The following is a 13,158-nucleotide window of genomic DNA, read 5'->3' as shown; positions in this document are numbered from 1 at the left end:
GGCAGTTTAATGCAGACAGCCTGTGTAGTTACAAAATAAGCCAGTTGGAGAGGGATTATTATTATTTCAGAAATTATTATCTATGAACATTAGACTGGTTGGTTTTAAAATCTGTCTTTTTCCCTTTTGTTACAATGTACACAGAGTGATAAGAAAAAAACATCTTTCTTGGGATGCTTGTTATTTCTTTGGCAATTAACTCGTGTGTCAACCAGTAAGAATGGAATCAATTAGTTTATAACGCTTGTTAGGAGTCTAAAAATAACTTTGGCTTGGATTCACCACTGGTTCAACTGATCAAAAATTCCTAATAAATTGATTGTATAAGAATGAAGTTTTCTTTCATTTGTAACATTGATGATAATAGTAACAATTATTGAAAATAATGTACTGACTTCTTCCTCAGCATGGCAGTTAAGGCACTAAATAATAACTAATGTCTGAAACAATTAAGCACATGTGTACATAGTCTTGAAACAAGGGTTGTGATTCTTTTATTTTCAAAAACTCAATGCTATTCAAAAGGTTCCACTTTTCAAGGTAGAACTCCTGGAGGTTAAAGCTCCAGGATTATAAAAATAACAGAAAATACATATTTAAAAAGTGAATAAAATAGTAAAAAGCCCAACTAGCATCATTAAAAATGGGAGTCATGAGAGACTGAAAACGGAAAGGGAAGTATTTTCAATTTTTTGTTAGTGGCAAAGTCCTTTTGTAAATTGGAACAACACTATCAGGTTTCCACTGGAACCTCTTCCCCGGTCCATGATTTTACATCCTGAAATGTTTTACAACGTATTTCTTATACTCAAGTCCAGGGAGTAAACAACTTTGAAAATTAATTGTTCCCCTTGTTATACTAACAGAAGAAAGCAAAATAATAATAGTTAAATAAATAAATAAAATGGAGGTGTTCAGCACTCCATGGAACAAGCAGAAAATATTTCACGAACTAGAGGTGCAGTTCACCTTGATTTTTACATTATTTTTTTAAGATAACATTGATTAGTTTTAAATCTGTTAAAAATCTTCCTAATAGATTACAGTACATAAACAATTGGCTGTCACTCTAGCAGTGAAGTGCCTAATCACCCACTGCTTTTCCTGTCTGGAAGTTGGAAGCATTCTGTAGCTTTTCCCATAAGAGATTTCTGTCTCCAATAAAAATCAATGAGAATAATTTAAATGTCAAAAATAGTCCAATGGCAATATTTTTCCTTCACTTTGCACTCTATATTAAAAGACTAAATAAAAATGAAGAACAACCTTTTCTATAAAAGGCATGTGTCTATAAGGATGTTTCAGCGAGCACATTTAAGAATCTCGCTAGAGCAAATCATTATATGGAGTAATGATTAACGGGAAAGAAGCCATTGCATTTCTTCTTCCTCTTCACAAAAAGTATTAGAATTTTGAAATCAAGGCTTATTGTAATGAACAGATCTACATGGATTCAGCACTGCACTGAATGTTCCCAGCTTTTACCATTTTAAATATTTTAGCGTTAACCAAGAGGACCGCAGAATTGAATAATATTTATAGGGGTTTTTTTGGGCGGGGGGGTTGGTTGGTTGGTTGGTTTTTTTGCAAGGAATACAGATATTGAATGTGAACTGACATACAATGTCCCTGACGTTGCCAACAGACTGACAAGTATAAGCTCCTATCATGAATTCTATGCAGATAGGCCTTGCACCTGGACTGCCCTCCAGTGATATTAATGGAGAGTCAGGGGTCTGCCCACATGGAGGATGTGAACCTCTGCATCTGATCTTGTAAGGAAGTTCATGAGTTAATACTAATGTGAGCAGTAGGGTTACCATATTTCAGCAAGCAAAAAAGAGGATGGGCGGAGCCCTGCCCCTGTCCTGCCCTGGCCCCGCCCCTGTCCCACCCACTTCCCGCCCCCCTCAGAACTCCCAACCCTCCCCCCCGCTCCTTGTCCCCTGACTGCCCCCTCCTGAGACCCTCCCCCCATCCTAACTGGCCACCTAGGACCCTACCCCCTACCTGTGCCCTGACTGCTCCAACCCTTATCCACACCCCCACCCCCAGACAGACCCCTGGGACTCCCACGCCCCATCCAACCACTCCCCACCCCCTGACAGCCCCCCCCAGAACTCCCGACCCATCTAAACCCCTCTGCTCCCTGTCCCATTGACTGCTCCGATCCCTCTCCCCACTCCTGCCCCCTGACAGCCCCCCCTCAGAACTCCCAACACCCCCCCCCCGCTCCTTGTCCCCTGACTGCCCCCTCCTGGGACCCCTGCTCCTAACTGCCCTCCAGAACCCCACCCCCTACCTAAGCCTCCCTGCCTCTTGTCCCCTAACTGCCCCCTCCTAAGACCCCCCAAACTGCCCCCAGGACCCTACCCCCTACCTGTACCCTGACTGCCCAAAACCTTATCCACACCCCCAGAAAGCCCCCCCCAACTCCCGACCCCCCCATCTCTTGACTGCCCCCTCTAGAACCTCCCTGCCCCTTCTCCAACCCCCTGGCTCCCTTGTCGTTGGCCTTCGGTTAGCCTAAGGGCTCTCTGGGAGCTTGCTCAGGAACTGTCTGAGCCGTTCTCCGGTATGCTGGACAGCAGCGGGGGAGGAGCTCCAGACTGCCGGAGGCGAATGCAGGGAGGGAGTGAGTGAGCTATGCTGCAGGGGGAGGAGGGACTCTCTCTCGCTGTCGGAGCCACATGTAAGTGGCACCATCCGGCTGCCCTGTTAGCCGCGCGTGCTCTGCATGTGGGGGGGGGAAGTCCGGACATTAACAAATTCCCCCCGGACGCTATTTTTAGTTCAAAAATCCGGACATGTCCGGGGGAATCCGGACGAATGGTAACCCTAGTGAGCAGTTCCCTTGGTGTGAATATAACCCCTCTAGAGGCTTGCATATACCCTTGTATATTGCAAGTTAATGTTGCTCAGAGTAGCATTAATCTATATGCTCATTTCTGATATAAGTTCCACTTGAGTAGCATGTTCAGAGGGGTTGATGGTGGATGTGTGATATATGAGATTTCCCCTCTGCATGACTTTCCAGGGCTCTTCTTGTGTAAGCTTTGCCCATCTGCTCCACTCAATACTGAGTAACAAAAGGCAGCATATACCCCAAAGAGCTAAAACAATTCAGGGAATGCTGATGGGGATATCATCAAGTGTTACATGAGCATCCGAAGAAGTGGGCTGTAGTCCACGAAAGCTTATGCTCTAATAAATTTGTTAGTCTCTAAGGTGCCACAAATACTCCTGTTCTTCTTTTTGCGGATACAGACTAACACGGCTGCTACTCTGAAACATGAGAAATATAGACACCTGAATTCAGCTTGTGGCTGGTTAAAGCTTTTCAGTTCGCTTTTAAATTCCTCTCCATTTCCCACAAGATTTAATCCAAAAAGAAGCATTAAGGTTAAGATTTTTTTCCAGGTGTCTGAAAAAGTCAGATTTTGATTTTCAAAGTAGAGTCATCGAGCCAGCCTGCAATATGATCTACTGCTAAATGGACCATGTGACAGAGGAACGTGACCTTTGGAGATTCTGCACTAACAGTGTCGTGCATCTCCCATCTTCAATTATTGATTAATCTGTGAGAAAGTCTTTAACATGCCATCTGACATTCAAGTACAGCTTCACTGGGAGAAGAAATTCCATTTGCTGAAAGGGGCATATGGGTGACTATTCCTGTACACATTAAAGATATAGTTTGTAGCATTTAGTGTGTACATTCTTGGTTCTTTGACTGAATTATTAAATATAGAAACAGGAATGGCATTTAAAAATATAGAACACGATAAAATATTGCAGTCTCCCTTTCTCCTCTGCCAACACATCTAACAACCTCAGACCAATATCCTGTGCCCCAGCAAAAGAAGAGGGCAGGGACCAATCAGCTGTCCACATTCTCTAATTAAAAACATGCAGCACAAGAATCACTGCTAAAGTATTCTTCATTCTAGGCAAGCGGACTGCAAATTGAGTCAACGTGATGAAGACTTGAGATTTGGAGTCAAAACATCCAGGAAAAAAAAGAGAGAACACACAGACTGAACAGTACTTAAAGACAGAAGTAATCTTAACAATGTGGAAGTAAGAGTGCCTCAGGAAAGACCTCTTCAACACATACATACTTTAAACATTCCAAACTATGTGGCAGGTTGAAATTTATTCAAAACCCAGCCTGCGTACAAAGCAAATATATGACTACATATTGGCCTTTGGGTGTATCAGAGCATTAGGTATTTATTTCTATACACCCCAATAATGCTGCCCACTTGGATGTTTAATCAAAATTTAAATGTTTGAAAGGGAAATGATAATATTGTTGCTGATGAAACATTTACCTGTCTTAGGATCAATGGAGAAGTATGGTTGCCCCTGAAGAATGCTATAAACCACTCTGGCACTGTTTCCGTATGTTGGATCGTCAGCATCTGTAGCTTTAACCTGAAGCACATATGCACCTAGAAAAAAAAATACAGCTGTTTTAATTTCCAAAAGAAAACAAAGATCAGGAATATTGCTGACATATATATAGCTTAGCCCCTTTTGATGAGGGCATTTGCTGTAGCTCTTGCTTCTTTGGAAACAGGAAAAGAACAATGTAATGTTTCAGCACCACACTGACATAAATGTAAGTAGCAGTTGCAGCAGACGGGGAAGGGAAGGCAAGGTGGGCAGGCATCCACTCTTCAGAAGACATTTACCAGCAAGTTGGAGGGGAGGGGTGATGTGCGGGAAAGCAAGCCAGTTGCCCACCCTTGGAAATGTAAATAGGTGTGGGAGTAACAGGATAATCAATTTCCCCTTCAAGAGATGTCTAAAGGCAAGGGAGGGAGGGAGCTAGAGAAGAGGGTATTTCTTGTGTGCTTTGACAGTTTTAACCACACTCACTTGGGACCATACAGTTTACCAGTCTGGCTTTGAGCGTTTGGATTTGTATAGACACCAAACTCCAAATGCAACTTGGGAGCCCCCACACTTTGCAAACCAAGATCATCAGCAGGGTTTGCTGATGTTCATGAGAGTGCTCACCACCACTGAAAAACAAGCCACATATTTAGGTGTCTACATTTGGATATAGGCTCTTAATTTTAGACAAGATTGTGTATTTGGACCTCTTTGTCCACAGGTTTAGTAACACAGCCACAAATATTGCTTACTTTTGTATATCTGCTCACCATGGAAACTCTGGTTTCCAACTTAGTGGGGGTATCAAGCACTTTAGTGTCATCTGTCTCCCTTGTTTCTAATAACAGGGATTCTACAGTTATGTTTACGAATAATATTAGTTCTAAAGACCTCACTTACAATAATAATAATAATAATAATAATAATAAGATTTCTCCAAGCCTGAAAAGACATATTAAAAGTGCTGGGGGCCTGCTCCTGCTCCTGCCATGGGCATTTTGCCATTACCAATAGCATCAGACCTTTGAAGAAATTTATTTATTTACAAAAATCTTCCCTTCACACATAAAATGGACACTGGTGAAAATATGGTGCCAGATTTAGAATGTGGGTGCCTAAAGTGCATGTTGAAAGCTAGACACAGCTCATGGCATGTGCAAAACCAACATTTTTGCACCCAACTGGCATTTGCAAAGTAAAATTTATAAGCTGGCATTGAAACCAGTATTTAGGCAGACAACCACCTGATCTGCCTGCAGCCAGACCACAAAATACCATGAGAATTAGAGCGCGGCCTCCTAGAAGAAAACTTTCTAGTGCTAGAATACAAGTCCAAAAAGGAGTCTGTACATTTTAGAATTAACAAAGTAATCTATTCACTAAGCTGGGTTTGAAATCAAGGCTTGAGTTTTGTTTCATCTACCTGCCTTGGTCAGCTTCAGATAGGAATACTGCAGAAATAGAGTACTTGTTTTTATATAGCTTTATCTGACACTTATATCAGGCGTGTTTACAGTAAGATAGTCTGCCTTGTGTCCATACATATAGGGGTACTCATAGAGTAAGTTTACTCCATTTCCCCTCTGTGTCACATTGAGAAGTAGTTGTAAAATGGTGGTCTGAAGAGAACTTTGGGGTGGTATACAGAGAGCAAACTGGCTATCCCTCCATGTTTCTGATGCAAAAGTATATTACTTTCATATTATTCCTCCATGTAGTTAATTGTGGTAGTTGCCAAAATAATGTTAAACAATCACTTATAGAGGGGGGAGTGAATGGGAAGGAAGGTCACATGACACGGTGGTCCATCATACAATCTTTCTGTTAGGATGGGGTGTATACTACAGCAAGTTTGAGAACACCTGGCATTCCCTAGACAATACCCAGGGAATACTGCAAATGCTGCAAAATTATTAGCTATAAAGGCAATTGGAAAGTTTTTAAGCATCATCATTGTACTAGCACTAACAGTGATATGCATGTCAACGTTTATTTTTCTTTAAAATAAACATCTGATCTGATAGTGAAAGATAGTCCAATATAGTCAAGGGAAAAGTTTGAGGTGATTTTTTTTAAACTCTCCCACACAACTCTAATTATGATTGCCAGCATCACTGGAGGAAGTAGAACTGATAGTGAAAATAAATTGACTTCTTGTTGGATAGTTTTGTAGATTTGCTACACTTAGGGTATGTCTATACTTACCCGCTGTTTCGGCGGCAAGCAATCGATCTTCTGGGATCGATTTATCAAGTCTTGTCTAGATGCGATAAATCGATCCCAGAAGTGCTCGCCGCCAACGCCGGTAATCCTGCTCCGTGAGAGGAGTAGGTGGAGTCGACGGGGGAGCCTGCCTGCCGTGTGTGGACCCGCGGTAAGTACCTTTAAGTTCGAACTAAGATACTTCGACTTCAACTATGTTATTCACGTAGCTGAAGTTGCATATCTTAGTTCGAACTGGGGGCTTAGTGTGGACCAGCCTTTACAGATGGTCATTGGCCAAAGCAAAATGTTAAGGTGCCACAGGAGATTTTTCTGTACTACACTGATGATCATGGCAAAGTGTGAGAGTTCATGAAAAGCAATTTGATTAGCAAGACCAGTTATAAAATAATGCTGGTCATGTTTACAAGGTGAGGGCACATTAATTAGAGTCAACTTTCAATGAACGGAAAGATTAGGGATGCAGTAAATAAAATAGTACTGCAGAGATCATCTGGACTCATTTCAGAAGAACCGTGAGGTTAGTTTTGATTTGCTGAAGGATGGGGAATGTCACATTTTAGAAACCATGAGGTGCCACAGAAGATCAAAGTCATAGTTCAATATAATGATTATGGAAGCACTGTATACTCAGACATTTATGCCTAAACTTCTCATCTAATACAAAATCAAGATAACAGAATGTGTGCTATGTAGCTCTACTGGGGGTCAGGGGAGAGACATTGGGTATGGAGGTTCTCTCTGTATGCCAGGATAAGGATCAGCATGTTTTACAATACATACAAAACCTTCCATGGACTCCCACAACAGGGGGATGAAGAGAGAGGGGTCTATGTAGCAGGGGATCTGCCAGTCCCAAACCTGTCAGCACTTGCTGGAATGCAGGGAACCCCAACAAAGCTGAATTCTGTACTAGGGAAGGGGAATGCATAGGGATTGCATGGTATATTCTTCATAGTGCCTCCTGAATCGTGCCCCTCAACTCCCACCTTGAAAAGTAGAACTTCACTGGTTCTTCTGCCAAGGGACCACTAGCATGGCAGAGGAAAAGGCAAGATTTCCCCCTTACTGCTTAATTACACTAACAGGAGTGCCAAAAAAAATATAACACAACCCAGGTTACTCACAATACACTAGAACATTAATTCACATCCTCAATCCAGCCACAGTCATAAATCTTGATACCAAACCAGGGCATAACCTATGGGATAAATATATACTATGTATTAAGTTGTAGTGATTGAGGACTTGATGACTCATGGGATTGGGTAAAAATACTGTGCATTTGGGTTCCACAGGAACCTGAATAAACAGAAATATTTAGATATGTCTGGGATGTGTCAGTATTTCAATTAGAGTTTACAGTTTCTGTGAGCTTTTTGGAGGGGAGATGCTCAGGAATTCATTTATAGGGCTAGTAAAAGTGTGATCTGTATGACTTTAGGTATTCCCTGATCCATTAAAGAAGCTAGTAAAAAGTAAACCCCAACTACTTATACAAATAAACACAAATACAAGTAACTACAATCCACATACAGCCCTAATTGCCAATGGAACATGGAGCCTTTTATCTTGAAAAATGCCCTTATGTCTATTTATCCAGTCACATATCCTCCCCACCACACAGTATCTTACTATCTTTCCACCATAAAATTCCAGTTTATTCCATTCTTTGACTGAGGGAATGTTTCTTTTGTCATTCCCCCCCTTGTCCTACCGTTCTACTTTCTTTCCTCATACAGCTGGTTTTTGTTCCCATCTCAAACAACAAACCCAATCATCTGATTCCCTGAATCCTGAGGTTTGAATTAGAGTTGGGTGATTTAGAGGTTTGATTTAAATAAACATCCCCAAATTTGTATTCTTACTGAAAGCTTGGCTGGTCCTTCAGGCTCTTTCTCCCCAAACAGATCTCCTCCTTTGAACCCATTCCCTCCACACTGTCCCCTAAATTTCAGGTTGGTTGCTGTTGTGAGGGAAAGAGAAAAGGAGTTGGGAAGCCCATTTCAGACTTCAATAGCATGTTTTAAGAGAAATAGGAGACTATCTACCCCATATAGGCAGCAAGAGTATCTGAGTAACAGAACAAAGCTCTTTCCCAACATTAACAAAACAGTAGGGGGGCTACCTTGAATTTGTACCCCAGAGTGAATAGCTTTCTCCTCATACCCCATATGGAGAGGTACATCCAATTTTTCAAAAATGGTGAATTACATTGGGGCTTCTCAATATGTGTCAGCTGATTTTCAAAAGTGTTGGGCACTAAGTAGGTCCCACTGAAATCAACCAAGATTTTAAACTTAACTTTAGGCTCCTGTTTTCGAAAATCTTGGCCACAACGGCCCCCTCATATGTATTATCAGAACAGTTTTAGGGGGCTTTCAAGCACTACAGCATAGCCCGCCAATAGTTGAGTTAAAAGAATAATTCCTTTATTTTTATCATCTAGTTGGCCAGCTACCAGAAGGGGATGCAATCCACATTTTGCCAGTGTATTACATAGATAAAATTTTTGGATTGCTTTATGCACTCTGGAGCTCAAAATACCAGAAATGTAATGTCTTGCATTTGAAAATACACCTGAAGCTCTATTACGGATTAATATTTAGAAACTCTGGTTCAATACAGCTCACATACACCTTAAAAATAGTACATAACATTGATCCATTCCCTGGATTTTTTTCCCTTTAGCTGAAATTCTAATACTGTATTGAGCTTGCAATTTAAAATCAATACTAGCTGATACACTCTAGCGGCAAAGAGGAAAAATATATCATAAATCTGATTTTACTTCAAGACATTTCATCAAAAAAAATTACTGGTGCTGATTTAGTTAATCAGTAACACTTCATTTCTAGCCTTTACAACTACAGCATGGCATCTATAATTATCACCATCATTGGTATTATTTTTAATCATTAGGTGCTCAGTTCATAAGATAGATTTAATTATAGTGTACTTTATAGTACAGCTTCCAATATGCTAGTTTTCCTCAGTTTATACTCATAAAAAGCAAGGCAGACTGTGATCAGGTACATTCATAGAATCATAGGAATGTAGGGCTTAAAGGGACCTCAAAAGGTCATCTACTTCAACCTCACCTGCACTGAGGCAGGACCAAATATACCTAGACTGTCCCTGGCAGATGTTTGTCCAACCTGTTTTTTAAAAACCTCCAATGACAAGGATTCCATAATCTCCCTTGGAAGCCTATTCCAGAGCTTAATTACCCTTATAGTTAGAATATTTTTTTCCTAATATCTAACCTAAATGTCCCGTACTGCAGATTAAGTCCATTAAATCATGGCATAGTTTCAGTGGACATGGAGAACAATTGATCCTCTTTATAACAGTACTTAACATATTTGAAGACTGTTATCAGAGCCTACCTCTGTACTTTTTTCTCAAGACTAAACATACCCAGGGTTTTCTTAACCTTCCCTCTTAGGTCAGGTTTTCTAAACCTTTTATCATTTTTGTTGCTCTCCCCTGGTCTCTCTCCATTGTGTCCATATCTTTCTGAAAGTGTATTACCCAAAACTGGACAAAATACTCCAGAAAGGGGCTCACCAATGTCTAGTAGAGTGGGACAATTACCTCCTGTCTCTTATGTATGACACTCCTGTTAATACATGCCTGAATGACGTTGGCCTTTTTCACAATTGCATCACACTGTTGGCGCATCTTCAGTCTGTGATTCAGTATAACCCCCAGCTCCTTCTCTGCAGCATTACTATCTAGCCAGCTTTTCCCCATTTTATATTTGTGCATTTGATTTTTCCTTCCTAAATGAAGTGCTTTGCACTTGTCTTTATTGAATTTCACCTTGCTGATTTCAGACCAATTCTCTAATTTGTCAAGGTCATTTTGAATTGTAATCCTATCCTCCAAAGTGCCACCAGTTTGATGTTATTCTCAAATTTTATACACATACTGTCCACTCCATTAGCTAAGTCATTAATGCAAATGTTGACTAGTTCCAGATCCAGGAGAGACCTCTGTGGGACCCCACTATTACATTTGACAAGTCTTGCAGTCTTTACATTGGTCTTACTTAGGCAAAGCTTGTATAGCTTTCATGAGCCTTTTGCCTGAGTAAGAATTTGATCTTTTATTTGTTGGATTACACACAAAATGTTCTCACATTCATATTCTATGTATGTAAGTTAATAGAGTGACACCAACGATGACTAGGGCCCATTATCCTTATACAACATTACAGTTGTGATACAAACTCATACAAAATAAAGAAATTTGGAGTTAATAGAGTGCAAACTCTGCCTTTAACTCAACCCATTATGCCTAGCTATTACAGCACATGCAGCATAGTATTTAATTTCACACAGTGATCTGAAAGAAAAGAAAGTCCAGCACAAAAGAGTCTTAAGATTCACTAGGATACAGCAGTATAACATTGTTTAAGGGCTCAATCCAATGCCCAGTGAAGCAAAAGGGAATCAGATTGGAACCTCACTATATATTCCCAGACAAACAAAAAAACAAAACAATCCCCCAAAAACCTATGTTATGGTGGATTGAAGGTTGAATGTATGTATCAGTAACACTGAAGGATAAAAACATTATAGCAATATTGCAATTCTTGACAAATCAAGCAATAAAAACCCAGGAAATTTAGCAGTTGCAATTAAAATAAATTCAAACATACTTTGGTAAGAAATGCCCTATTAAGATACAAAACAATCGTAACTATGTCCTGCAGTGATGTCATGAGTTAACCATATACTTATGATTGCATTTCAGTGCTTGCAGTCCCAAATTAGATTAAACAGATTTTATTGGGCACGTTTGTTATTTTCATATTTTTTCTCCGACTATCACTACAGACAAAAAAAGGTGACCATGCCATTTGACCTGCTCATTTATCTTTGCTGCATGCATGAGGCTTTATACACATAAGTATTAAATAAAAAGAGACCAGAGTGAACCCAGATGAAATTAGTTTCAGTCCCTGGAGGTCCTAATCTTTAACATTGCTAACAGTTGTATCATGTTAAACAAAAGCTTTCTGCTGGAAAAATATTTTGGACTGTTAGAAAACTGGCCATGGTTGTGAAATATTGATAGGACTGCTGATAAAGGAAGCACCAATAAAAATTGTTTCCCCTGAAAAAGAACCTGTTTCTGAAACCTGTTCTATCTTGAAGGGATTAAGGCCAATGTTTTCAAAGGTGAGTGCCCAAAATTAGGCCCCTAAATTCATACCCATGTTTAGGAACCTAAATAAAAGTACCATGAGTTTCAAAGGAAATGGAAGTTGCAGGTCGTCATAACCTCTGAAAAATCATGCAGCTTAATTTGGTGCCCAAGTATCAATGTAGATGTTTAATTTTAGATGCCTATATATGTTACCTTAAATTCCTTCTCACATACTCTCTCCATACACACACCAGCTAAATTATTCAAAATAAGGTAGAACTGGTGAATAATAAACTTTTATTAAGGCAAACACTTAGTCGTGTTTTCCTCAGGCAAGTAGATGCAGGTAGGCTTGGGAAACCCAACAGCAGTGTGTGTTGGTTTTGAAAAATAATATCTAGACATTATTAATTCGCCTGCCAACTCCCCAAAAAAACAAACTTGAGAACATGTATAGTGTGTGTTTTTCAGCAAGGTCATTTCTTGCTTAGTTTTTCTTATGTGGCTTCATTGGTTCTTCAACTACTCACATACATGTCCAGTAACAGGTTTTTTGAAACTAGTTTCTCATCTTTTCAATGTTATTAAGCATTGTCCATTTTGCCTGACTAACAAATGTACTGTTTTATAGTAAAGCATAAAAATAATTATAAAATCAGCCTTTATAACTTAGTTATTTCTCCACTCCATAATACAGTGCAATATAGCAGCGAATATTCATTGTCTACTAAGCAGTGATGGAGGGTTAAATTTATTACATCCGCAGGCATTTTAATAAAAAAACATCATTTTATTTTTCTATCTTTATTAATACACAAACATAATAAAAGGGACAAAATAAACAAACTATAATTTCTTCCACTGTAGATATGTCAGACTATATTCAGAATAAAATGAAGTTTTATATCATTAATATTTGATCTGTAATTTGGAAATCTTTGTTTTAGAGATTGTAAAATACAGGGAAACAGACTGATATGCTTCAGCCCTTACTCTTTCTTTTTAAGGGTGGGAAAAGGCTACATTAAAATGCTATGAAATGCCAAATAACTTTAAAGGCTTAAGAAAATGGACATTCTAATGGTTCATCAGGAGTATTTTTATTTTAAAGTAACAGCAAATGACATTGGAGGACTAGTGTATTTCAGATGGTTGCTTCAGACATGTTGATTCTAAATGGAACAGGATAATAATCCATGATTTAAACCACTCTGACCAAAGACAGAGAAAAGTATTGTAAACGTTCATGAGGGTGATCTTAGGATGGCTAGGAGAACTTCTACATAGAAAGCCAAGGGTTGTGCATTGTAAAGTGGATGCTCATGGAAATAAGGACCTTGAAACAGAAGTTAAAATCAAGATTACTGCAAGTAAAGT

The 13,158-nt window shown here is 39.6% G+C and overlaps 1 protein-coding gene across 2 annotated transcripts in view; it reads right to left on the bottom strand.

The window, feature by feature from the left end:
* Window positions 1-13,158, bottom strand: part of CDH12 (cadherin 12) — an 864,422-nt gene that overhangs the window by 93,374 nt on the left and 757,890 nt on the right. For both annotated transcript variants that reach the window (XM_054020329.1, XM_054020330.1), the window contains one exon: window positions 4,335-4,454. In XM_054020329.1, coding sequence (XP_053876304.1) covers window positions 4,335-4,454 — 120 coding nt within the window. The remainder of the gene's footprint in view (window positions 1-4,334; window positions 4,455-13,158) is intronic.

The sequence above is a fragment of the Malaclemys terrapin genome, chromosome 2, assembly GCF_027887155.1.
Source record: "Malaclemys terrapin pileata isolate rMalTer1 chromosome 2, rMalTer1.hap1, whole genome shotgun sequence".
Taxonomy (NCBI): Eukaryota; Metazoa; Chordata; order Testudines; family Emydidae; genus Malaclemys; species Malaclemys terrapin.
The sequence above is the reverse complement of the archived record's forward strand: the minus strand, read 5'-3'. Positions and strand labels throughout refer to the sequence as shown.